Source organism: Phocoena sinus, chromosome 18 (assembly GCF_008692025.1).
Source record: "Phocoena sinus isolate mPhoSin1 chromosome 18, mPhoSin1.pri, whole genome shotgun sequence".
NCBI lineage: Eukaryota > Metazoa > Chordata > Mammalia > Artiodactyla > Phocoenidae > Phocoena > Phocoena sinus.
In genome coordinates, this window is record NC_045780.1 from 24,514,635 (window position 1) to 24,540,842 (window position 26,208).

General features: G+C 38.1%; 1 protein-coding gene across 1 annotated transcript in view; it reads right to left on the reverse strand.

Annotated features, from left to right (window-relative positions):
* The window catches only part of DGKH (diacylglycerol kinase eta), a 178,432-nt gene that overhangs the window by 17,384 nt on the left and 134,840 nt on the right, over positions 1-26,208 (reverse strand). Inside the window, exons 19-30 of the mRNA XM_032611105.1 lie at positions 23,923-24,040; positions 22,812-22,922; positions 22,573-22,669; positions 16,126-16,233; positions 13,961-14,074; positions 13,574-13,708; positions 12,235-12,398; positions 7,959-8,064; positions 6,857-6,949; positions 3,935-4,054; positions 2,644-2,752; positions 1,038-1,168 (exon numbers count right to left, since the gene is read on the reverse strand). Of these exons, the coding sequence (XP_032466996.1) occupies positions 1,038-1,168; positions 2,644-2,752; positions 3,935-4,054; positions 6,857-6,949; positions 7,959-8,064; positions 12,235-12,398; positions 13,574-13,708; positions 13,961-14,074; positions 16,126-16,233; positions 22,573-22,669; positions 22,812-22,922; positions 23,923-24,040 (1,406 nt within the window). The remainder of the gene's footprint in view (positions 1-1,037; positions 1,169-2,643; positions 2,753-3,934; positions 4,055-6,856; positions 6,950-7,958; positions 8,065-12,234; positions 12,399-13,573; positions 13,709-13,960; positions 14,075-16,125; positions 16,234-22,572; positions 22,670-22,811; positions 22,923-23,922; positions 24,041-26,208) is intronic.

Consider the following 26,208-nt stretch of genomic DNA (forward strand, 5'->3'; position numbering starts at 1 on the left):
CCCTGCTTTATAAAAATCTATACTTTAGGTTACCCATCATGGGGTCAAAGATCTCTGCTAACGTATTTGTAGATAAAGGCACAACCGTTCATGAATTTATTAGGAATTTACTGTCTCATAATTCTACGCATTGTAGAAACTGGTCTACAGGAAAGGAATCAATCCAACAAATGTTGAAGGCTTTGTCACTTGCTTATGAATCAGTCTTGGAATTTTTAAATGGCAGCGTGGGGTAAGAAAATATAACATTACAAAATCCTACTTCTAACCCTGGGACAGAATATGCTTCTTTGGCCATTTCTACGGTCGAGTCTCCACCCAAAGGATAAAAGGGAATTTGCTGCAGACCATGAATTAATACTTTTCATTCCCTGTCATAAAAGACAAATAGGCTTTGGGCTGCCTTCTAGCAAAAACAAGGCATAATTTTTACTTCATTTACTAAAGAAAATAATAAATTTATTTTTGAGAAGAATACAATTTTAATAATAAGTCGTGGAAAGGAGATTTGAATTTATTTGTCTAGTTGTTCACGTGACCTCTGAAAGCTCAATTTTGAAACACAACCAAATCATAGGATTCCAAGTAGCCACTGCTGTAAGTCTCTCATCTAGTTCCATATATTAGAAAGGCTTTGTTATTGGTATTTTGAATTAATTTTTAGTTGTTAACCTTTATTAGATATTTTCAGCAACAAATATCACCTTTCACGTTGATCCAAAAAAATGAGCTGATGGAAATATGATCCATTTGGAAATATTAGCACAGGAACAGCCATACCAATGGATGCAGAGAAAACTTACTAAGTTCATGCTAAGCTTTAGCTATAACAGTCAATGATTTTGACAGAAAAATATTGCTGACATTCTTGTTTCAAAATGCATACCAGGAACTCAGACCACAGGACAATGCATATTAGATGACTGCACGTTTGCATAACATAAGCCAAGCTATAAGCACAGAACAGAACAGCACAGGAGAAAGGAGTCTGTTTTGCAAGAAAAATTTTAAGAGCAGAAGTAGCACAAAGGAAATACCTTAAGATCTCGCCTTTCCAGATGCAAGAGTTCAGCCCCTCTGATGTCATGACGGATGAAGATTTCTTTGTACTCTCCCAAATTGAGCAGATCCAGCCAAGCAGCAACTTCCTCTGTGCCCCATTTCTGAACTACCAAAGTTAAGAGCAAAACCCCCTTAATTTCTACATGCTCAATGCATTACAAAGCACAGGTTGGCCAAAGAAGATGCGAAACAGAGTACAGCGGCAGTGCTGGCAAAGGGAAAGGTTCAAGGTATTGTCTCAACAAAACTGCAATTCCACTTTTTCCCATGCAAGTTTCAGACTATCAGTCAACACAAGGATCTGACTCTACAAGGACATTCACTGCTGCGCACCTGTGCCTTTCTCTTTAGCTCAATTTCCTCCTTAAAGCCATGCAAACTGCACAGTATGTATAAAAAATGTATTTCTCATGATTAGGATCAGTAGTACAAGGTCTAAATAAGCTCTGATGATTTCCTTAAGGACCATATATGAAACTTATTATAGTTTAATTAGCTACAAATGCTAATTAAAATTTAAAATCTGACACAGGGTACAATTTTACACAGATTTCTGCTTCAGGTCTTGCTGACTTCAAGTACTGCCTTTATTGGTTTTGATGATTACCATTATTGATAATTATAGCAATAAATGTATTGTTAAATCAATTTAATGTCATCTAAAAACTGTCAACACCGCTTTCTAAGATTAGTTGGGTTGTTATTTTACAGTATGTACAATCACTCTTTTATACATTTTACCCAACACTGATTAGCTTAATAAAAGTCTCCTTGTTTGCCACATTTGGTTTTAAAATGCCCTTCAATAGCTGCTTTACGATTGTCAAAAATAAGGTTATGTATCACTTTTCAAAATGAGATGGCTAACTCAGAAGAGTTACAAAATGATTTGATTATGAAAGGCACCTACCATCATATACACAGAACTTGAAGGTCTTTAGCAGGAGTACAGCATTAAATTTAATCTCTAAGGAAAGGTGGAAAGGGAACTTGAAAGAATACCCAAGAGAGAGTTTAATCTTTGCTTGAGAATACAAGTGTCACAGTGGACTGTCATTACTGAGGGGCTGAAATGGCATCGTAAGTCCTTAAAAGAGAAGGAAGAGAATATATAACTTGAGGTGGAAAATATATCTAGCAAGTTAAAGGAGTAAACGAAAGTTTCTACGTTCCATTTATCAAAATGATATAGATTTTGCACAGTGAAGAAGGAAAACGAGTTACAAGCCTTGAATTACTGTTAGCAAGACGAAGACCCATCTAACAGACATGCTGACATTCACTCAGCAAAGTAGAAGCAAATCGGCAACCACCTTGTTAACTGCATGACTACAGACTCCTACTTTGGATTTATTTTAGGTGTGATATGACTTTTTTATTATGGTAAAGTGAACATAAAATGAAATTCACAATTTTAACCATTTTATAGTGTACAGTTCAGTGGTATTTAGTACATTCATAACATGTTGCAATAATCACCACTCTCTAGTCTCAGATCACTTTCATCCCCTCGGTGATAGCACCTCAATACGTTATTTTTTTCATAATGTTATCCTTTCCCTTCCCGTGTGGATCACCTACCAGCCTGTGAACTTGTCTTCTGCTTCTGAACCTTTTCCTTTTTGAATTTGGGCACAATACGAAATACTGTGCTTCTGCTGTTTCTCTTGGTGCAATCCATGGGGGGCTCCTGTTCGAGTCGAGCAAGAAGAGAATTTTCTCAGGATATTAAGAGAAGAAAACCCCGCTCTGACAGCACAGATAACATAGATGTAAGTTATCCACACGAAATAGTGTTGAAGTGATAACTTCTTCCCCAAAAGTTCATGATGTTACGTACTCCTGAAAAGGTACCGATTCCCATAAGATGCCTTTGTTCACATAAAAGCTTTTTCTCGTTGGTTCAAGAAAAGTGCATCTGAAAGTAGTCTCCCCTGACCTGTGGTTTCCCTTTCCGCGGTTTCTGTTGCCTGCGGTCAACCACGGTCTGAAAATACTACATGGAAAATTCCAGAAATAAACAATTCATAAATTTTAAGTTGTGCACCGTTCTGAGTAGTATGATGAAATCGTGAGCCATCCTGATCTATCCCGTGTGGGATGTGAATTATCCCTTTGTCCAGCGTATCCCATCTGTTGGTCACTTAGTAGCCATCTGAGTTATCAGATCAACTGTCGTGGTAGCACAGCGCTTGTGTTCCAGTCACACTTATTTTACTTAATAAGGGCCCCGAGGCACAAGAGTAGTGAAGCTGGCAATTCAGATATGCCAAAAAGGAGCTGTAAAATTGCTTCCTTTAATGAAAAGCTGAAAGTTCTCAACTTAATAAGGGAAGAGAAAAATCGTATGCTGAGCTTGCTAAGACCTACAGTAAGAACGAATCTTCTGTCTGTGAAATTGTGAAGAAGGAGAAAGAAATTCATGCTAGTTTTGCTGTTGCATCTCAAACTGCAAAGGTTATAGCCACAGTGCATGAGAAGTGCTTAGCTGATATGGAAAAGGCATTGCATTTGTACAATAAGATATTTTGAGAGAGAGAGAGAGAGACCACATTCACATAACTTTTATTACAGTATAGTTATAATTGTTCTATTTTATTATTCGTTACTGTTGTTCATCTCTTACTGTGCCTAATTTATAAATTAAACTTTATCTTAGATACGTATGTATAGGGAAAAACATAGTATATATAGGGTTCAGTACTCCTCTGAGGTCCACTGGGGGTCTTGGAACGTACTTCCTGCAGATCAGGGAGGACGACTATATTCAAAATGTATTTTCCCCTGAACAACTCTTTTTCAAAGGATGCATTCAAATTCTATTGTCACAAAGCGTACACATTTATAAAGAAACACGACAAATTTTACATACCTCATCCTCATTTGGGTGTAAGATATAATAAAGCCAAGGGATCTCTGTTAATTTCTGTAGCTCCACCTCCACGGAATGCAAGGCATTGGATACCCGCTCTTCATGTGGAGATTCCAACTGCTATTTGACCAGCAGATTAAAAACAAAATAAAACAAGCCTCAGTGACCAACCTCAAATAGAATAAATTATTTTACTGACACTGAACATCCTCATCTCTTATCAGACAAGGCTAGACTGTTGCTGGTTTTAATAAAAAAGAATATGGAAAAAAGAACAAATTATTTTATACTGAGTTCAGTTAAGCAAATCTGAATAGATTTATTCCTTACTTCCCAAAGATGATATAAGTAGCTAGTGTGACTTTAATAATTTCACAGAGAAAAGTATTACTTATGGTGATGTTTTTTCTATGTAAATCCAAACCTCCTCCCTTCCTATCCATGCATCCATCCGCCCATTCTGCCGGCTTGCACTAGGGAGTAATCCCATTAATCTACTTCTTTGTGACAAAAATCATTCTGATTTACATAGGTCACTGTGTGAACAAAAAATAATATTTTAAATTGGTCAAAAATATGTCATATAATAAGAACTGCCTGGCACAAAAATCCTCTGGATAATGAAAATAACAGGTTAAAAAAAGACCCACGGATCTCAGAAAAATTTGTGACAAAAAGTTGTTGTACAAATCAGGGCAAAGCAAAAAGCTAAATGGCTTGTAACCTGGAAGAGGGCTAGCAAACTTTAAAGAGAATTTAACTGGTCACCTATTATCCACCCATTTGAAGCAGTTATTAAAAGTCACTTACAAATTCAGTAAATGAATAAAGGTGAAACAAACACTGTTAGGTGCAGAATTGAAAGGGAGGTGACTGAATTCTAGTCCTGGCCTTTTTACTAACTATGCAACCAAGGGAAGATGAACTGATTTCAGGGGTCTTAAGTTTCCTTCTCAATAAATAGTAGAAAGCGACTACACACTTTCTAAGATCTCTTCCAGCTAATCAATACTTTTATAAACTACTTTAAAATTGTAGAGTACCTACATATAGGTTCACAGAATTTTAAGCTGAAATTTCAGAGAGAATATTACTGTTATTTATTAGGGACATTATTTTTCCCCCTCTGTTATTCAAGGGATCTAGCATTTCTAGAAGTTAATAAAATTATGGAGATTTTCCACCAGGTCAAATAAAATTTACCACTTTCCTTTAATCTAAGAATATATGTCTTACAAAATTGATAAAATGGTTATTGCATATTCGTTCTACAAGCAAAATGAAGAATATAACTTAGCTGCTCTCAAACACGACTGACTATTTTGATATCAATATTGCCAAATATTAAAAAAAAATTCAAACCAAACATCCATATTTGACAATGACAGAAGAGTTAAAAGTGGAGGGGAATCCTTATATATTAACATAATATAATTGATTAATATTAACCAAGTAACATTTAATGGGTACTTTCAGTGTAGAGAGCTAAAATACAGAGTAAGTTATGCTTTTAGTTCTCGTCAATCAGAAATTATCTTAAATGTATTTCAAATAACATGAAAAAAATACATGTCCTTCATCCAATAATTGGGACCAAGGTCACAGCTCACTGGCTTTCCTATAGGACTAATTTTAGAAGAGCAGCAAGAATTCAGGTGAATAATAGAAGTGCCAAGAATAGCCAAGAAGATTTTCCCATTGGTTTTATCAGAAGAGATATTCAATGTTTCTTCCTAAAAATTTCTCTTCACGACCATAGCAGAGGCAGCCACCTCTGGCCCCAAGGAAGTTATACTTGAGTTTCCCTCGGAGGTGGGTAAAACCAATGGACTTCATGCAGCCTTTAAGCTTCTCTTCTAAGAGCAAAGGATGCTCCAAGGGTGATACATTTTACTCTGGACTCCAGTCAAGCAGATATTCCAACCAATCACTTACAGTTGGCTAGGCTATGGAACACACCTCTCATTCTTCCACTGTGCCAGATACTATGACTTTTATTCTCACTTTTATTTAGATGTATAAATTTTCCCAAGAAACAGATAAAATTACAGTAAAGGGAAATGTTTTCAGATCATCACCTATCAATTAATCAAAATTGTTACAAGGAAGAAAACAATAGCTAATGTATCAGGCCTTCTACAGTGACAACAGCATGTGTGAATAACCTACAATGGAACACTAGGTGGCGAAAAGACCCAACGTACTAGAACATTTCAAGGGTGAGGGAAGAAAGGCTGATTAGTAAAGGACTGTGGGCAAACCAGACGGAAAATCTATGGATTCCTAGCACTTAGGCCTGAGGTCCATGAACTTGCGGTCTGATTCAGACTTGGCTGCAACTTGATTTCCAACACCAATCTTGAGTTAACCTACGAAGAGGTTTAGTTCTTGAAATTTAGTTCTTGAAACATGGAATCTAGAAAGCATCATCTAAGCAAATCTAGAAAATAACAATCATATTTCAAATGTTAATTCCGGGAACACAACTCATGACTTCCTCTACTTTTCTGCATTAATGGGTTAATGAGTCCCTAGGGAATGTCTACCACTCTCTGTAAAGTTCAAGATTCTCAAAGCTGACTGGGGGGAACCTATGTATGCATATGGCTGATTCACTTCGTTGTACAACAGAAACTAACACAGTATTGTGAAGCAATTATACTCCAATAAGGATCTATTAAAAAAAAAAAAAAAAAAAAAACCACGATGAGGGGAAATCTCTACTCCTGTTAGCCTAAAGTGTAACTCCCAGGTGTAGCCATAGATTTTCTTGAAGGCAAAAGCTAGGTAAAAAGGAAGCTCTAGGGATGGAGGCCGGAGGCTGCTTGTGCATTAGAATCTGATGAATGCATGCTCCCTAATGAACACAAGAACCATACATTTATCATCATTCTGATGTTATCCACCATTTCTTTTCCTTACCAAAGGAACCCTGCCAACTAGTAAAGACTCTGTTTCATTATACAGGGCCTTCACATTGATGGCTATTTCAGTGGCAGTGTCTCTCGTAAGACTCTAGGAAAAAAAAAAAAAACAACACAACATCAAAGACAAGTAGTTCTGTATTAAATTGGGATTCAATCATCGGCGAGTACTTTACACTTTACTCTTCCGATTTAAATTCACATCGCAAATACTTTAAAAAGTCTACCAAAATTCTATGGTAATTGCAAAATTTCACACTCACATTCCTTAGCATGATTACCTCTTCTAATTCTGTGAGCACAGAGCCAGAAGAATGCACTGACTATAGTGAATACACCCAGGACCACATCTCCTACACACGAACATGTATATGCTGGCGACAACAGACACATATTCCCACAAGAATTAAGTCAAAGAAAATTATGTCTTAAAAGGGACATTATCTGATCATAATTAATTCTATCCATTGAGTATTACTCTCCATAGTTCCAACCGGATTGATTTTTAGATTTTAATAATCTTGAGGACTCACACTTATTTGTATAATAACTTAGGTAAATCAACTGAATAACTGAAAGGGTAAAAATAATGTTACCAGTTTTCTCTAGGCCATACATCACATTTCATCACATTTATATTCTATCCACTCTATTGTTAACTTCTACATTAGAAAATTAACTAAATTTACTGATTTAGTAAAACAAAATGGAGAATAATTTCAGTGGACAACCTCAAAAATGCATGAACAGCTCTAGTTAAATGCATGATATCTAGGCTTGCCCTATATGAAGGTGCAGGGGAGAAGGTAAGAAAGAGGAATGGTAGTACTTAAAAAGAGAAGGAGCACAAGGAAGATGGGAAGGTGACAAGTGATGGAAAGTGAAATAGAAAAAAAGGAAGCAAATTAAAGAGCAGGAATGGAAACACAGCAGAAAAGGAAAATAAAGAAAAACCTGGCCACAAGTGAATGATAAGCTTCTGGCTGAGATGCGTATAGACTAGTATTATGTTCTTTCAAAGGATGTGGCACATTTTGTATCAAGCTACATGTGGAACACCAGAAAATCTGCAGAATGGGCATTTACCATTGGCTCCTCACCTCTGGGAAGCGTGGGTTGGCTTTGTTCAGTGCGTGGGAGCATGCATTCACTGCGTGCGCCAGCTCTTGCTCCAAAAGACAGTGGATGGTGGCTGCATCACAAATCCTGAAAGCAAAAACGCGGCAAATGGGCTTCCCTGGTGGCGCAGTGGTTGAGAGTCCGCCTGCCGATGCAGGGGACGTGGGTTCGTGCCCCGGTCCGGGAAGATCCCACATGCTGCGGAGCGGCTGGGCCCGTGAGCCATGGCCGCTGAGCCTGCGCGTCCGGAGCCTGTGCTCCGCGACGGGAGAGGCCACAATGGTGAGAGACCCGCGTACCGCAAAAAAAAAAAAAAAATTTAAAAAAGGTCATGAAAGGAAATTTATTTAATAACTGCTCGATTATGAATGGCATGGGGGTAGATTTACAAAATTCAAACCCTATTGCAACAAAAAATACTAACCCCAAATCTTTTATATAAAAAAAGTTAGGGGGCTTCCCTGGTGGCGCAGTGGTTGAGAGTCCGCCTGCTGATGCAGGGGACACGGGTTCGTGCCCCGGTCTGGGGGGATCCCACATGCCGCGGAGCGGCTTGGCCCCTGAGCCATGGCCGCTGAGCCTGTGCGTCCGGAGTCTGTGCTACGCAACGGGAGAGGCCACAACAGTGAGAGGCCCGCATACCGCAAAAAAAAAAAAAAAAAAAAAAAAAAAAAAGTTAGACCTAGAATCAGAGATAAGCATATTGAGGTGTTATTTGGAAGAAGAGGGCATAGTAACATTTCATTTTGCTGTATCACTGGAAAGTTGACAGGGGTCCCAAATGTAGAGCGTAGACACATCTTTTATTCACTGAAACTTCAACCAGGCACAAATACAACAGATTAGGGGAAAAACATTGCCACGTATATCTTCTATATGCTAAGTGCTTTATATTCATTATCTAATTTAATATTCACAACTTAAAAGGTAGCTGTGGTTACCTTTCTCCACTTTATAGATGAAGACATTGAGGCTCAGAAAGATTTAGTATGTGATACTAAATCACACACTAAATCACGTACAGTGATAGAGCCAGGATTTGAATTTACGTCTATCCAACGCCAAAGCCTGTAGTGCCACTGTCCTTTGGAGTATAAACCTTCAAGAACAGTCCTAGAATGACACGATTCTGGAGGCAATGAGGCCAAGAAGAAAAAGGAGGAGAGAGACTTCCAGGTGGTCCAATGGTAAAGAATTCGCCTCCCAATGCAGGGGACACGGGTTCGATCCCTGGTTGGGGAACTAAGATCCCACATGCCACGGGGCAACTAAGCCCACGTGCCACAACTACTGAGCTCGGGAGCCTCAATGAGAGAGCCCATGTGCTGCAAACTACAGAGCCCATGAGCCACAACTAGAGAGAGAAAAAAAAATCCCGCATGCCACAACTAGAGAGAAGCCTAAGCGCCACAATGAAGAGCCCGTGCGCTGCAACTATGACCTGACACAGCCAAAAAAATAAAAAGGAGGAGAAGTCCTACTGATTGCTAGAAAATGATGTAAGCTTTACAGGTGACAAGAAGGTAAGACTATCCTAATCCTTTTGCTTCTAACATCTTCAAGGAAAATGGTCTTCAATCTGGAAAGGGAAGAACAAAAGAAGAGACAGAAGCCCCACATGGCTGAATCAAGAGTTTAATTCTTAAGGATCATACGTTGATATCCAAGGCATAAAGGAACTTGCAAATGTCACCTAAGCATCCTTACCAATAACGTTGAGAAATCATGAAGAGGTTATTAATAAGAAGAACAGAGATAGATAAATGTTATTCTAATTTTCAAAGAAAAAGAAAGTTGTAAATCAACTTCAGATTAACATTTTCAACTGCTAACTGAATCTCCTCCTAGGTATTTCTAATGTAACTGAAAGTCTGTAAGTCCAATATGGAACCCATAATTTTCCCTCTCAAAATCTGTTCCTCTTCCTGAATACTATGGCTTCATCAAAGGCAACTTAGTCTAACCAGCCATTCACTAGAAACCTTAGGATCATCCTGAACATGCCTGTGTACCAACTTTAGACCCTAACCTATCTTAAATCCGTCTTCTCCTTCCCACCTCTACTGCCTCAGTCCATTGTTTCCTAACAGGACCATTCTGACAGGGTTCACCCTTGCCCCAGCTTTGCTGTTCTGTGAACAGTGCTTCACATTGCTTCCAGAAACATCCTGATAAAGATCTGCGCCCCGCCCCCCACCGCTGCTCAACTCTCTGTCCACATTCTCCACACTCTCAAATATACCATGTTAACATTTCAGTCACTCCAAACACCCTGAGATTTCCTACAAGTACCATGCACTCACACTCCTCTGGGTTTTATTACCCAGGCTGGCTCCCATTCTTAGATTACTCCTTCTCTTATTCTTCTTTCAAGACTAGGCTGAGAAGTCACTTCCTCCGGGCAGGCCTCCCTCACTGCCTCTGGCCTCCTCTGGGCATCCACAGTGCCCACTGTGTGACCTGTGACAGATCTTTGCCCACACGTCTCCCTCCTACTACTCTGCCAGCAAATTATGAAGAGGGACTGCAGTCATCGTGGCATCCCAGTGCCTAATATGATGGTTGGCACACAGAAGAGGCTCAAAATTATTTGTTGAATATTGAATGAATATATTGTGAAAATTAATGAGTGATCCTGATTTTCATCATTTGCAAAATTTATAAAGAGATATGGGGAATCAAACTAGGTAGACCAAAAGCAAATCTGGTCAACCTTCACTTTTTTTTCTTTCTTAAATTTATTTATTTATTTATTTATTTTTGGCTGCATTGGGTCTTCATTGCTGTGTGTGGGCTTTCTCTAGTTGTGGCGAGCAGGGGCTACTCTTCATTGCGGTGCGTGGGCTTCTCATTGTGGTGGCTTCTCTTGTTGCAGAGCATGGGCTCTAGGCGTGACGGCTTCAGTAGGTGTGGCACGTGGGCTCAATAGTTGTGGCATGCGGGCTCAGTAGTTGTGGCTCATGGACTTAGTTGCTCTGTGGCATCTTCCTGGACCAGAGCTCGAACCTGCATCCCCTGCATCGGCAGGCGGGTTCTTAAAACCACTGCACCACCAGGGAAGCCCCTTTCCTTCTTTTCTATTTCAACATTTTGATCAGTGACCAGGTGAAGGTGTGGGAAAAATATAAGAGTGACTATTCTCAGAACACTGAATACACCAGACATGCTGTGGTAATAAGCACTTCACATGGTGGGTCTCACTTAACCTTCATAGCGACCTGGTCAGGCAGCTTGTATCCCCATTTGGTAGATAAGATTTAGGTGAGGAGGAGATAAGAAACTTGCCCACCGTCCCTCCTCCCCCCTGAAGTCTGCCCCTGGTCATAGTGATTTTTAGCCGTTTTGCATTCACAGAACTTATTATTTTTATCTTCTCTTTCTGTCTCCTAAAATTAATTTCTGTGGTCTCACAAACTCTGTGATACATCTGCCAGAAACTGATTCTTGGACTCTTCCCACGTTCACCCCCTGACTTTTTTTGGGTTTTTTTTTGCATGGTTAATGTTTGCATTTCCTTCTACCTCCCATAAACACTTAGTAATTATGAGGCACCATATAAGTGAGTAGTATAAAGATTATGTGTAAACTGGGGAAATAATAATGGAAGGGTTATATATAATATATATAAATTATATATATATATATATATATATATATATATATATATATAAAACACGACAGGGTTCATTAGGCGAGTTCTCCATCGTGTTTCAGCAAGTCAGAGATCTGGCCTGTGGAGAACACAGGTCTGTGCACATGTGTGTTGGAGGGGAGCTGATGAAAAAATACTGAATACTAAGGCATAAATGAGGCAGCAAATGAAGAAGGAGGGTAAAGGCATCCCTTCTAGATACCCCAAACAACTTCAGTGATGTATTAAAACTACAAAAACCAGGCTTTCCTGGTGGTGCAGTGGTTAAGAATCCACCTGCCAATGCGGGGGACACGGGTTTAAGCCCTGGTCCGGGAAGATCCCACATGCTGCAGAGCAACTAAGCCCGTGTGCCACAACTGAAGCCCGTGCACCTAGAGCCCGTGCTCTGCAATAAGAGAAGCCACCGCAATGAGAAGCCTGCGCACCACAACGAAGAGCAGCCCCCGCTCACCGCAACTAGAGAAAGCCCGTGCGCGGCAACGAAGACCCAACGCAGCCAAAAATAAATAAAAATAAATAAACTTATTAAAAAAAAATACAAATATCAAAATTGGCCAAGACCAGCATTCTCACAGCTCCCAAGGTTCACAGGACTTCAGTACCTGGTGATGAGTTCCTCTGCGGCCTGTGAGCACAGCTGCATCTGAGACACCTCTTCTGTCGCCAGGTCAACTGCATGCTGGATGTACAAATGCGTTCGAAGAACTGGTTTACCAGAATCACACTTCTGCTTATCTTCCCAAGATTTCAGAGTGCTTTCAAAGGCCTATTTAAAATCAATATTGCAATGAATTGTTAGTTTAGAGCTCCGAGGCCCAAATAAATGTGCATTTAGATAGTACATGAATGACTTTGAAATTACTATCGTTTTCCCTAATCTAACACCTCATTAAATCTGTCATAAGTATAAAAAAGATATTTTAAAGTTCTCTAGTGGATTGCAACTAATAAAAAGTAATGTAATTGATGACGATGATTATATGACTGAAAAGTTTTAAAAAAAGATAGCTTCAATTGATGCTTCAATATTTACTATTACATGCGTAACAGACAGGATGGATATTGCAGCCTTATTTGTTATGTGTGTGGTCTTAATTAAGAATACATATTCTGGGGAGTTCCCTGGTGGTGCAGTGGTTAAGAATCCGCCTGCCAATACAGGGGACAGGGGTTTGATCCCTGGTCCAGGAAGATCCCACATGCCATGGAGCAACTAAGCCCACATGCTGCAACTACTGAGCCCACCCGCTGCAACTACTGAAGCTTGTGTGCCTAGAGCGCCAAGAGCCCGTGCTCTGCAACAAGAGAAGCCACCGCAATGAGAAGCCTGCACACCACAATGAAGAGTAGTCCCCGCTCGCTGCAACTAGAGAAAGCCCGCGCACAGCAACAAAGACCCAACGCGGCCAAAAATAAAATATAATTTAAAAAAAATACAGATTTTGGAAAAGGCAAAACTATAAAGACAGTAAAAAGATGGGGTTGCCAGGGTTGGGATAAGAGAGGATGGGTAGGTGGAGGACAAGTGATTGTACGTTTGTCAAAACCTACAGAATGTAGAACACAAAGAGTAATGTAAACTACTATTTTAGTTAATAATAATGTATCAATAGTGGCTCATCAGCTGTAATAAATGTACCACACTAAAAGCAAGATGTTAAGGGGAACATACTAGGGGAATATAATAGGGGAATAGGAGGTGAGGAGGTATTTGGGAATGGAATCAGAATTCTCTGTAGTTTCGGCTCAATTTTCCTCTAAACCTAAAAAAATAAGCTAATTATTTTAAGAACTAAATAAATATTTGTTCATATTTTAAAGCACGATCTAAATGTCAGACTTAAGAGACAATTTAAATCTTTTCCCTTGGTTTCTATTTTTCAAAACAATTTAAGATGTTTTTTAAAGGAAAATTTAGAAGAATGTTTTTTTGTTACATACCCTGTCCCTTGTGAGCATCTGAGCTCTGTTTTTGTGCACAATTTTGATAATCCCTGGAGGCTGAACCCATGCTTCACCATCCACCTGCACTGGGACTCCCTCATCACCAAATATAGTGATTTTTACTGTACGGCACTGAAATAAAACAAGTTATTTTAGAGTACAAATCATCCTGAGAAGCTGACACTCAGTCTTGTATTCACACTTGACTTTTAATCCCTTCTGTGGAATTGTAATATTATGCTTTTCCACTTAGGATAACACGGCGACAACTGACATGACAAGAAAGTCCATTATTTTACAGATGAATATACAGTGTAGGAGTCATTTGGAATAGCTTTCTCAGTGGCCCAAGTAGTGAAGTCAGGTTTGAGTAGAGAAACCAACCTGGGCTATTCGATGGTGCTGCAGTTTAATGACCCTTGAAACTGCCATTTGCACGCTATCAAATATTGCAACGACTTCCAGGATCTTGTCATCAAATGATGGTGCAGCAAATATCTGAAAGAAAAACCGACATCACACTTCCATTGATAAAGTTAAGGTTTAGGTGAAGCGGCACTTCAAACAACGTAAACTCTGCAACAGACGTATTTTTAAAAACTTATAAAAACCATTAGCAGAAAGGTAAGTAAATATTATTATGAAATGATAACCCAAGGACAAAAAATAAATCACTGAACATAGCTTAAAATAAACAAACACAATAAAAATGTTTTAAAACCCACACAGATAAAATACTCCATGCCCCTTTTATAAAGCACTCGTAGGACCAATGAACTAATATATTTCCAAATAATTCATCTTGATATAAGATGTATTAAATACCTGTTCACACTAACTCAGATATCTTGATACAATGATGCATGCAACTTTAGGAAACTTTCAAGTTTCAAAAGGTGATGCAGATTTCATAAAGTTAAAGCTAATGAACATGCAAATTATGATCCAATTCACTTGATATGTTCTAGGGAAACCTTTCAAGGTGTTACAAGCAATATGCGTTATGTGCTTTATATCTACAACAACTTTTCAGCGCATGTGAGAACATGAAAAGAAATCTCAAAGGATGAAAACACGTGGGCTTACTTTGCTTTGATGCTAAATGCATTTTCACAAAATCAACTTAACCTAAAAATTTTCAATTTCAGATGCATTACTTTGTTCCTTTTATGTCCTCTTTTACTATAACATAAATGATTGTGCCTCTGAAAAAATATTCAGTATAAAGTAGTATCATAATTAAAATTTTTACTGAAAATATCAGGACACAAATTTGGGAACTTTTCGCTATCAGACTGCTTGGTTTTAAACCCTGTCTCTTCTACTTATGAACTGCGTGAACTTTGTGTCAGTTTCTTCACTGATAAAATTTAGATAAAAATTGAGGGTAGTAAGTTATGAATGTGAAGCTCTCAGAATCCTGTCTGCCTATCTTTATTTATCTTAATCTCACTGATTTCTTCTCCTTAGAATATTTAAGAGTGATGATGGGCTGACAATTGGTTGCTAATTTAAATTTTTATACTCCAATAGGATTGGTATATATTCACATTATGAAAATTAAAAATACTTTCCAATTTATTTTATACTTTAATCCCTGCCTGCACATTTAAGAGCCCTGAGAAATTTGTTCAGTGGAACCACTACATCATGAGCTTCAAGTCAAAGGGCTTATCATTCAGTGTATGTGACTCTTCAAAGACCATGGTAAACTTCTCATTTTTATTGTTATACATACTTTCATAATTGTGCCTTCTCTCATTATCTTTAGGACAAATGCATTTCTTTTTTTTTTTTTGGTGCGTGGGCTTCTCATCGCGGTGGCTTCTCTTGTTGTGAAGCACGGGCTCTAGGTATGCAGGCTTCAGTAGTCGCAGCATGCAGGCTCAGTAGTTGCAGCACGCAGGCTCTAGAGCACGCGGGCCTCAGTAGTTGTGGAGCATGGGCTTAGCTGCTCTAAGGCATGTGGGATCTTCCCAGACCAGGGCTTGAACCCGTGTCCCCTGCATTAGCAGGCGGATTCTTAACCACTGCGTCACCAGGGAAGTCCCTAGAACAAATGCATTTCTTAGGTTGTGTTTTTTCTTTTTTAATACAGGAAAGTATAAAAACAAAAATAGCCCTAAACCTCAATGGCCAAATGAGCCCTTTGACATTTCTAAAAATTAGAAAAATAATAATAATATAAATCTGGAAAATTAAAGGTATAGAAAGGTATTTTGGTAGGCAGAATAATATTCTCCTCCCTGCCGTCCAAAATGGCCATGTCCTAATCCCTGGAACCTGTGAATGTTACCTTACATGGCAAAAGAGACTTTGCAGATGTGATTAAATTAGGGACCTTGAGATGGGGAGATTATGTTGGATGATCTGGGTAGGCCCAGTGTAATCACAAAGATTCTTAGAAGTGGAAGAGGGAGGCAGAAGAAGAGATCAGAGTAAAGCAACGTGACAAGGACTCAACCACCTTTGTTGGCTTTGAAGATGGAGGAAGGGACCATGAACCAAAGAATGTGGGCAGCTTCTAGAAAGAGCAAGGAAATACTTACATCATCTTCTTTGGTTCCGCCCCAAAAGTTAGTGCCTCCGGCGTAGCTGGGAATGTTCAACACTGCTATCCCTTGCAGACTGGGGAGAGGAATATACTGCCCATCACACTGTAAGGTCAAAAGCTTAGAGGTCAGATAAAAAGAGCAAAACCACAAGTTTGGAAGATACTAGAATACCAATGACAAAGGACGATGGAGGAAGGTTTGTGCATAATGTGTGCTTTCCTGTAAATATATTCCTCCACATTACCTTTAACTTACTGTTTTAATTTAAAAATTTTTAAAGGGTAAATAATTATAGCCGAAGTTGTTACAGAAAACCAAATTGAAAAAAATGTTTTACAAAACAACCGAAGTGTCCACTGACAGATGAATAGATTAAAAACGTGTAATATTATAAACTTCTGATATATATATAAATGGACTATTATTCAACGATGAAATACAAGGAAATCTTGTCATTTTCAACAACATGGATTGGCTTGAGGGCATTATGCTTAGTGAAATAAGTTAGATAGAAAAAAACAAATACTGTATGATCTCACTTATATGTGGAATCTAAAAACAAAGCAAACAAACAAGTAAAATTAAGCTAGATACAGAGAACAGCTTGATGGTTGCCAGGGGCAAGGGGGTAAGGGGTGGGCAAAATGGGTGAAGGGAATCAAAAGTACAAACTTCTAGTTATAAGATAAATAGGTCATTGAAATGTAAAGTACAGCATGGCGACCATAGTTAATACTCTGTTGAATATGTGAAGGTTGCTAAGAAAATGGATCTTAAAAGTTCTCATTACAGGAAAAAAAATTCTGTAACTGTGTACGGTGAAACTTATTAACTAGACTTATTGTGGTGATCATTTTGTAATACAGATAAAATACTGAATCATTATCCTGTACAGCTGAAACTAATATAATGTTGTATGTCAATTATACATCAAAAAAAGAAAACAAATGTTTTACCTCTTCTTTCCTCCAAAATCAGGCAGTACTTTTCATGAGTCTCTCCCAAGTCACTTAAGATATTCTTTTTTTTTTTTTTTTTTTGCAGTATGCGGGCCTCTCACTGCTGTGGCCTCTCCCATTGCGGAGCACAGGCTCCGGACGCACAGGCCCAGCGGCCATGGCTCATGGGCCCAGCCCCTCCGCGGCATGTGGGATCCTCCCAGACCGGGGCACGAACCCGTGTCCCCTGCATCGGCAGGCAGACTCTCAACCACCGCGCCACCAGGGAAGCCCGCTTAAGATATTCTTAATTGCATCATAGTTATTTTGTTCTTACTTTAAACATTGAAAGCAGGCTCTTTGAGGGTAAACTGTGGCTCCTAACCATCTCACCTAGCACCTCTCACACTCTCTGGTAGTTTGCTTGTGCTCTGTAACTAACTGGTGACTAGCTGAACTCAAGACTGAGCTTTTTAAGGAAAAAACATGCATGTCGGAAAGCACTTTACACTCCATGCCTTCTTTTTTTTTGTTTTTTTTTTTTTTTTTTTTTTATGCGTTACGCGGGCCTCTCACTGTTGTGGCCTCTCCCGTTGCGGAGGACAGGCTCCGGACGCGCAGGCTCAGCGGCCATGGCTCACGGGCCCAGCCGCTCCGCGGCATGTGGGATCTTCCCGGACCGGGGCACGAACCCGTGTCCCCTGCATCGGCAGGCGGACTCTCAACCACTGCGCCACCAGGGAAGCCCATACACTCCATGCCTTCTAATTAATCACGTAAATGAAAATGAATTACCACTTAACTTAAAAGAAACATACAATATCACATAGCTGGCAAAGTAATTACTTATGACATATGAGTAAATTCTTACCAAATAGAAGGTTTAAGCCTTCGTTTTTAAGAGAGGAGTTTGCAGATGTCATACTTAAAACAGATGCTATATTTTCATTAAGTAATTCCCAAATTTAAAAATAACATAATTTTAGAAAAATTGCATTTTAATGCCCAATGAAAATTATCTTCAACCTTTAGAACAAATGAGAATCTGGTCTGAACCCACTTTTCAAATATTTTAAATAACTGAGACTACTTCCTAACACTAACCCTTACAGGTGTTTTTACAACCTTTCTTTTCTTTTACATAAAAACACATTCAAAGGTCCACACTGTATCTGGGCACCTAGGGCCATTCCTGACATATAACTGGTGATCAATGTGTATTTGTTAAATGAAAATATTTAGTGGAATAATAAACGTTTTTTCTGAACCCAGAAATTGAACAAATATCTTTGTGTGCTTTAGAAAAAAGTCATATGGCTAACAAAGGAAATGGAAAATATGCTATCTCTGTAAATATAAAAGGCATATTTAAAAAAAAAAATTCAGAGCAGTCCTTAAAGGTTTTATAATGGATACACTATTTGCAAGCATAATATGGAAAAAGATGAAAGCTGTCAGAAGTTCCACATACTTTGCTGAGTTTAATATATATGCATTAGGCAAAACACCCATGGTTAAGAGCTTAATATCCATTTCATAGAGTCCCATAGGGAAAAAGGAGCAGTACATATTCAATAAATTAAGGTCACCTGACTCAACTGTTTCTCTCATATTTGGGAGTAACTTCAGTACTGTTACATTCTTTTATAATCTTCTCTATCTCCCCACATTTCCACTTGTGGTTCATAATGTGGCAAAATGCTTTAAAACTGCAGCTACACTTTTTTTTTTTTCTGATTAGTGTCTGCTTTTTCTGCTCCTTTCACTAGGCAATGTGGTGTAGTGGGAAGATAGTGGGCCCGTTTTGAATTCTGTCTTTATTTGGGCAAGAGCCTTAAACTTTCAGAGCCTCATTTTGCCATACCTTGTCCATATAGTGTGGCCAATAAGGTAAGGGACAGGAAAGCATCTAAGACACATAGTAAGGAGTCAGTAAATGTCTTTCTTCAGTCACAATTACGAATTAATATTTTATGGGGAAAAAACATTGGAGTTGAAACTTTGGCTTCTCCAGTTACCAACTGTTTGATTTTAGTTGGGCAAGTGACTTCATGCTTCTGAAATAACTAATAATACCTGCCTCATAAAGAATGAAAATAACTACCTCATAAAGTTTAAGAATTAAAGGTGATTTGTATTGATAGGAAGCATTTAGGAAACTTCAATTATTATGACTTAAAATATAGCTATAATAATTATTATTGAATGAACTAAACAAAGATAGAAAGTACTATTATATAACAAGCCAAATTTAACAAATTATGGAGACATGTTATGAGATTATGGAAATATGTGAAATTACAAAAAACATGAAGTAAAAAACATGAATTAACTATTTGTTACCATGTATTTCATTATAGATTACAGGTGAACATTGTTTTTTTCTTTCATGTATCTTAGTATTTAAAGGACTCAAAACAGTATTTGATCATTATTTCACTTAAAAAACAGAACAAGCTGTGAGATACATGTAAATTAGGTATATCTGGACCAAAAAGTCATCCTTAAGAAAAAAATTTGAATCTTAACGACAGTTTTCATTCATAGGTCAAAGGTGTTTCTACTCTAAAATTAGGAAAATTTGATGTTACAATGTTATTCTGCATTTCTGGCATTCCCATGATTGTAGAGAGGATTATAAACCTTACTCAAATGTTCTAAAACTCCGGTATGTATCAGATTCACAGTTGATGTGGCTTGAAAACAGGGTTTATATTTGCATAACTCGTTTCAGTTTAAACTGTGATTTCTTGAACATTAGGTCGATGAACTATGATTCTGCACAAAAGCATTATTTTGTCCGTTTTGCAGATGGAGAAACCAAGGTTAAAGTCTTTCTTCTGCACAAAGTCAAGACACGACTTCTTCCATACAACACAACAGGGAAAGGAAAACTTCTGAGCAAAAAGTTAAGAGTTTGTTTTGCTAACAACTGGCACCTGGTGAAAGGGACCTTTCTGGGCAGAGTTTCCCAAGCCTTGGGTCTTCTTCTCTACCTTTATCCCAAGGGATCCGGCATCAGGGAAATGAATTTTTAAACAACGGACCTTCCATAGTCCTCAGGGGTAGCAGGTGTTTTGTTTGTTTATTTTTAACTCTGTCAAAGAATTCTCTAACTTTTCTACTTTACCTTTGGTGTATATTAACATGCTTTCATTTATCTTGTTTTACTAAATTTACTTTCCTTTTCATCATTCAACATAAACTTCTATGTTAAATGTTAATGTTTCATTTGTGGATAGATTCAGATAGATTGAGGGGTCTGTTAACTGGAATGGTAAAAACTTATTTCTTATGGTCAGCAACCTCTGAAATTTAGCATTGCACTCAATTATAAATGTAGATAGCAATCCACATATTAGCAATACCCCTGACATCATCACCATTAGAAACAGATGTTTTCTATTATATTACAGATGTTTCAGATATCTCTTAAGATCTCTGTTCATCATTACTTCAAAAGTATGGTACTTATTATATATGCTGTTAGAGGTTTGTCATTTTATGTGGCAATGAAGAAACACATATAATACTCTATAACACTTTAAAAAATATTTCGTTAATTTATTTCAATATTATTTTCTTTTGTATGTATATATATTTAACTAATGCTTTAAAAATAATATTCTGAGAAGGGGTCCATAGTTTCACTAGCATGCCAAAGGGGTCCACAGCTCAAAAAAGTGTTAAGAACCTCTGTTAAATGGAGATTACAAAACAGCTGTGTAGGGTATTGTTCAGAATTTGGACCACCAATAAAAAAAGACAGAAGTAGTATTTCTGCAGAGCTGAAGGCTCTTCCAGAAATAAAGGCAATGGAGTCATTCTGAATCCAGATAGTTCCCTAAATCTTAAAGATGCCCAGCTATGGGTCTTGATCACAGCACTTAACAAATTAGGGTAAAATGATCATCTGCCTATTTCCTTCTCAAGTCAGGGCCAGGAACTGTGCAAGACAACGGGGATAACAAAGATGAACACAACTTCCTACCTGTCCTTAAGGAGAGTGTGGCCGACTAGGGGATGTCAATAAAGAAAATGAACGATTACACTACAATCCATAGGCAAGAACCCAAGTTGAGTGACAGATGGGGCTGCCAAGGATAGTGTTTACTAAGTGTGAGCCTTCCTCATTTTGTACCTTTTCAACCAGTAACATCTATCTTAATTTTACAAGCAATGATAAATCAAACCAGCTGATCATGTAGTTATGCTGTAGAGTGGAAGGTAGAACAGGCTTATCTTTACTAGGACATTTAGTTGATCATGAATGAGCCAGGCACCTCTTGATAGTCTACGTTCCACTATCAAGATAACACCTAAAACAAAAACGTCCTGTTTAATACACTGAGTTGTCAGCTTAAGATGTGCACACCTTTCTGTATGCAGTCTATACCTCAATTTAAAATATCTAGTTATAAAAAGATACAAGACAGGAAAGACATGCTTATCAGCATAAACAGTGAGCCCTGGATCAAAGGTGAAAGAAAATAACATTCTAAGAAAGCAGCAGACTTTTCAGAGTCATGTCCCCAATTTTCTTTTTCCTGTTAATCAGAGATTAAATAACTTTTGCTGTCCTTAATTTACTATTTAAATTAGTTTAAAAATACTAAAAAGTTTAAATGCTCAAAATCTCTTTTCATTTAAGTAACTTGTTAGAGATAATTAAAACAAAAAATACATTTAAATTAAAAGGTTCTATTTACTATGATATTTTGAGGGATCTGTGAAACTTCAGGCATTATAGAATTGGGTCAGAATTTGGAAAATTAAAGTGGAAAAATCTGTTTAAAATGCTATCCTGGGGACTTCCCTGGCGGTCCAGTGTTTAAGACTTCGCCTTCCAATGCAGGGGGTGGAGGTTTGATCCCTGGTCAGGGAGCTAAGATCCCACATGCCTCTTGGCCAAAAAACCAAAACATAAAAAACAGAAGCAATTGGGCTTCCCTGGTGGCGCAGTGGTTGAGAGTCTGCCTGCCGATGCAGAGGACACAGGTTTGGGAAGATCCCACATGCCGCGGAGCAGCTAAGCCTGTGAGCCATGGACGCTGAGCCTGTGCGTCCAGAGCCTGTGCTCCGCAACGGGAGAGGCCACAACAGTGAGAGGCCCGCGTACCAAAAAAAAAAAAAAACAAAAAAAAAAAAACCAGAGCAATATTGTAACAAATTCAATAAAGACTTTAAAAATGGTCCACATCAAAAAACGTCTTAAAAACAATGCTATCCCATATATATGTACTCCCATGGCCCTACCATTTCACAGAGCACCTCAATTCCACAGGAACATCTAAATTTCAGGATCTAATGACAATGGTAATTGTGTCACACATATCCAGTGTCTATATCTCCTTTGGTGTAAAGTTGATAACCACGTTTATTTTTTCTCCTCAAGTGTTTAAACACTATTCAAGAGAAACTGAGGCCAAATCAGCTCCACAAATAAATCTTTTTTTTTGAAAGTAAGATAATGTGAAATGCCTTTACTTCTAGATGAACTTACCTCAAGTTGAACTCTCTGTTCCAAATTCTTGTACGATCTCTGTAATAACTCCCGGGTTCCAAGGACTCCATACCACATCAAGTTTTTAGTTCGGCTCCTGAAAATAAATGTTGGCAGAGAACTTCAGTATAACTATTATTTATTTACTCTTGAAAGGCAGAGAGAGCAAAAGAGGTAATAAACGAAATTAAAGTAAAATTGCCTTTGCATAATTACATTATTGCTATTACCAAAATTACCTGCATTTTTCAGGGTGCTCCTCTCTCTTATTATTAAATTCTAATGAAATTTTTGCATCTAATCCAATCCCAAAGTAATTGTTCATGACACATTTTTCAGAATATCCATCTCTATAATAAGGAAAAGTACATAAAAGTCAATTTCTGGTTCCTAAAAACAATTACAATCTGCACACAAAATAGCGCTTAACACCATTCAAGCCTCTATTTCTTATAGAAGAGAGGGAAGCTTAGCAGGAATCAGTTCCTATTCATATGCCATGCGCACGACCCCAGTACACGTCTGTGATTTTCAGTACATATGATGTAAAGTGATGGTGGGCAGGGCAAAGCAGAGACAGAGTCATGGTAATGCTTTTCTATTAATTGTAACAAAATCTTAGTTCTTCAACTTCCTACATAAGCCCCTCACTACACACACAAATGGGAGGGCCTTGCAGTCAGATGTCAATTGTCCTCTTTTTTTAATTAGAAAGTCTCCTCCACACTTGTACTTTTATTGAACATTTATTGAGCAGTAAACAACTAGATCGAGTCCCTTCTTCTAGGTGCTCTGGAAAGTAAATACAAAGGAGTACAGTAGTGTCCTTCAAGAGTGTCATTAGAGAAATGAGACATAGCGAAAGCAAAATTAAATATGGAAGTAAAAAGAAGTACATACTGAACAGCTAACTTTTTAAAGGAGTTTTGAGAAGGGAAGGGACCAATGTGGGCCAGAAGCTTTCTGAAATAAGTCAACCTAGAGGCTGAATGTGGACAGATGGCAGAATTGGCAAGACGGAGAAAAAATGAGGTGAAAGGAATAGGCAAAATGTGAGTATGAAGGCAGCGATGAATAAAATATTCCAGGGAAAAGTGTGCAGAGCTGTGACTCACTTCGCCATTGGGTTGTTATCCAAGACCACAGACTGGAAGGGACCTACCTCAGATCATGAAAACCACTGTATTTCAAGTGGGTCAACGTACTCATCATTATCGACTTTTGAACTTTTCTGATGATCCTTTTTGGATGTGAAACTATATTTACTGCAATGCATTTAAAATGTTACCATTCATATAAAACAAAAACAAGGAAAGCCAAAACAAAATATTTGCAGAAGTATTTTCTTACACTGAATCTGGATCTGGGTCAATAAATGGCGTTGCACCGAAAGGATCAATATTTGCTAGTAACATTTTGTTGATGATAGAACTCCCAGCAATTGAGGCAGCTAGTCCTGCTCTTAAACCTGGACGGAAAAAAATACAGGATCGTGCGTTAAGAGGAAAACAGAAAGAGCCAGTCCATTGTTTTTAGACCTAATCAGAAACACCTTGCTCCCAAAGCATGGCTTTCAGAGTCTGTTCTTCTCATTAATCATAACTAAGAACTATGACGTTGGTAAATACAAGGGTTTTTTTAAACTTTTTATTTTATATTGGAGTCTAGCCGATTAACAATTTTGAGATAGTATCAGGTGCACACAAAACAACTCAGCCATACGTGGTAAATACAAGGTTGTTGATGCTTCTTGGATGGTTGTTGTCATAAAAAATGAAGCAGGTGAGGACCTAAATAGGAATCTCTTTGTGACAGTTTCTTTTTTTTTTTTTTTTTTTTTTTTTTTTGCGGTACGCGGGCCTCTCACCGCTGCGGCCTCTCCCGCTGCGGAGCACAGGCTGCGGACGCGCAGGCCCAGCGGCCATGGCTCACGGGCCCAGCCGCTCCGCGGCATGCGGGATCCTCCCAGACCGGGGCACGAACCCGCGTCCCCTGCACCGGCAGGCGGACTCTCAACCACTGCGCCACCAGGGAAGCCCTGTGACAGTTTCTTATTTACCATCAATGATTCTGTAACTTCAACAAGTACTTCCTTTTTATTAGCAAATAAGGTAGTAAGCCTGTAAGGAATTTACAATAAAGGCTGAATTATCCAGAATGTCATAGAGTTATCACTTCCATACTCTCAAAGCATAGATAATGATACTCAAGTAAAAATGTTGACATGTAAGGTGAAAATTCAGTTTTGGTGTCAAGAATAAGTAGCAAAATATTAAACACAGGTATTTATGAATTTTAGAAGAATACAGTATTGAACATAAAAATGAAGCATTTATATTACCTCTAAATATGCAAAACTTCAAATTCATTTCAACAACTAGTTAGCTTTCGACTAACTAGTTATGGTATTCAAAGCTAACGAAGTTTATGATCTACAAACCCAATATTAAGGCTAGAAGCACTAAAGTCTGGCGAGAAGACAAAGGAATAGGGACCCAAGGGAACAGATCGACAAAAAGGAAAGAATAGTTCAGAAAAATATGTCATGCAATTGAGAAACACGAGGAAAAAAAGTCCTTTCGTTAGCAAACATTCCTTTCCACAACAATGTGCTCCTTTTAGAAGACGTTCATTATTTAACTACAAAGTTTAGCTGATTATCAAATAATCAAGATGAATTTTATTCTGTCATTTAATTTCATAGTTTTGAATATGCAATGGTATACTCTGCTATGACAGTTCCCTTTATGTCTAAATAAGTAAACAGATGAACAAAACAACCATGCTGGTGAGAGAAAAGAACAGTTTGAAGAGGTGAAGAGTCATATTTCAGATGCCCCATAGAAAAGTACAGTATTTTCTAAAATGTTTTAAGGTTAGCCATATTTACAGCTTCAGCCCAGAAAGGTTCATCCCAGGGCTCCAGGTTTGAAGAGAGATATGACCTCTAGACATGGAAGCCTTTCCAGAACCAAATGTGTTCTGGATTTATCTTTTTTATTTTAATATTTTCATTAAGATATAATTTACATACCATAAAATTCACTCCTTTAAAGTATATAATTCAGTTGTTTGTAGTATATACACAAAGTTGTGCGGTGATCACTATTAATTGAGAACTTTTTATTACTCCCCCAAAGAAACCCCTTACCCATTAGCAGTCATTTTCCATTCCTCCCATTGCCCCCTGTTCTCAGATCCTGGGAACCACTAAACTATCTTCTTTCTCTGTGGATTTGACTATTCTGGACATTTCATGTAAATGGAATCATATAATATGTGCCTTTTTGTGTTGAGCTTCTTTTGCTTGGCATAATGTTTTCAAGGGTAATCATGTTGTAGCATATATCAGCGCTTCATCCTTTTAATGGTTGACTAATATTCCATTGTATGGATATACCACATTTTGTTCCTCCATTCACCAACTGATGAATATTTGGGTTGTTTCCACTTTTTGGCTACTATGAACAATGTTGCTAAAAACAGTCATGTACTAGTTTTTGTGCAGACATGTATTTTCAGTTCTTATGGGTATATATGTAGTAGTAGAGTTTCTGGATTATATGTTAACTCTGTGTTTAACCCTTTGAGGAACTGCCAAACTGTTTTCCAAAATGGCTGCACCATTTTACATTC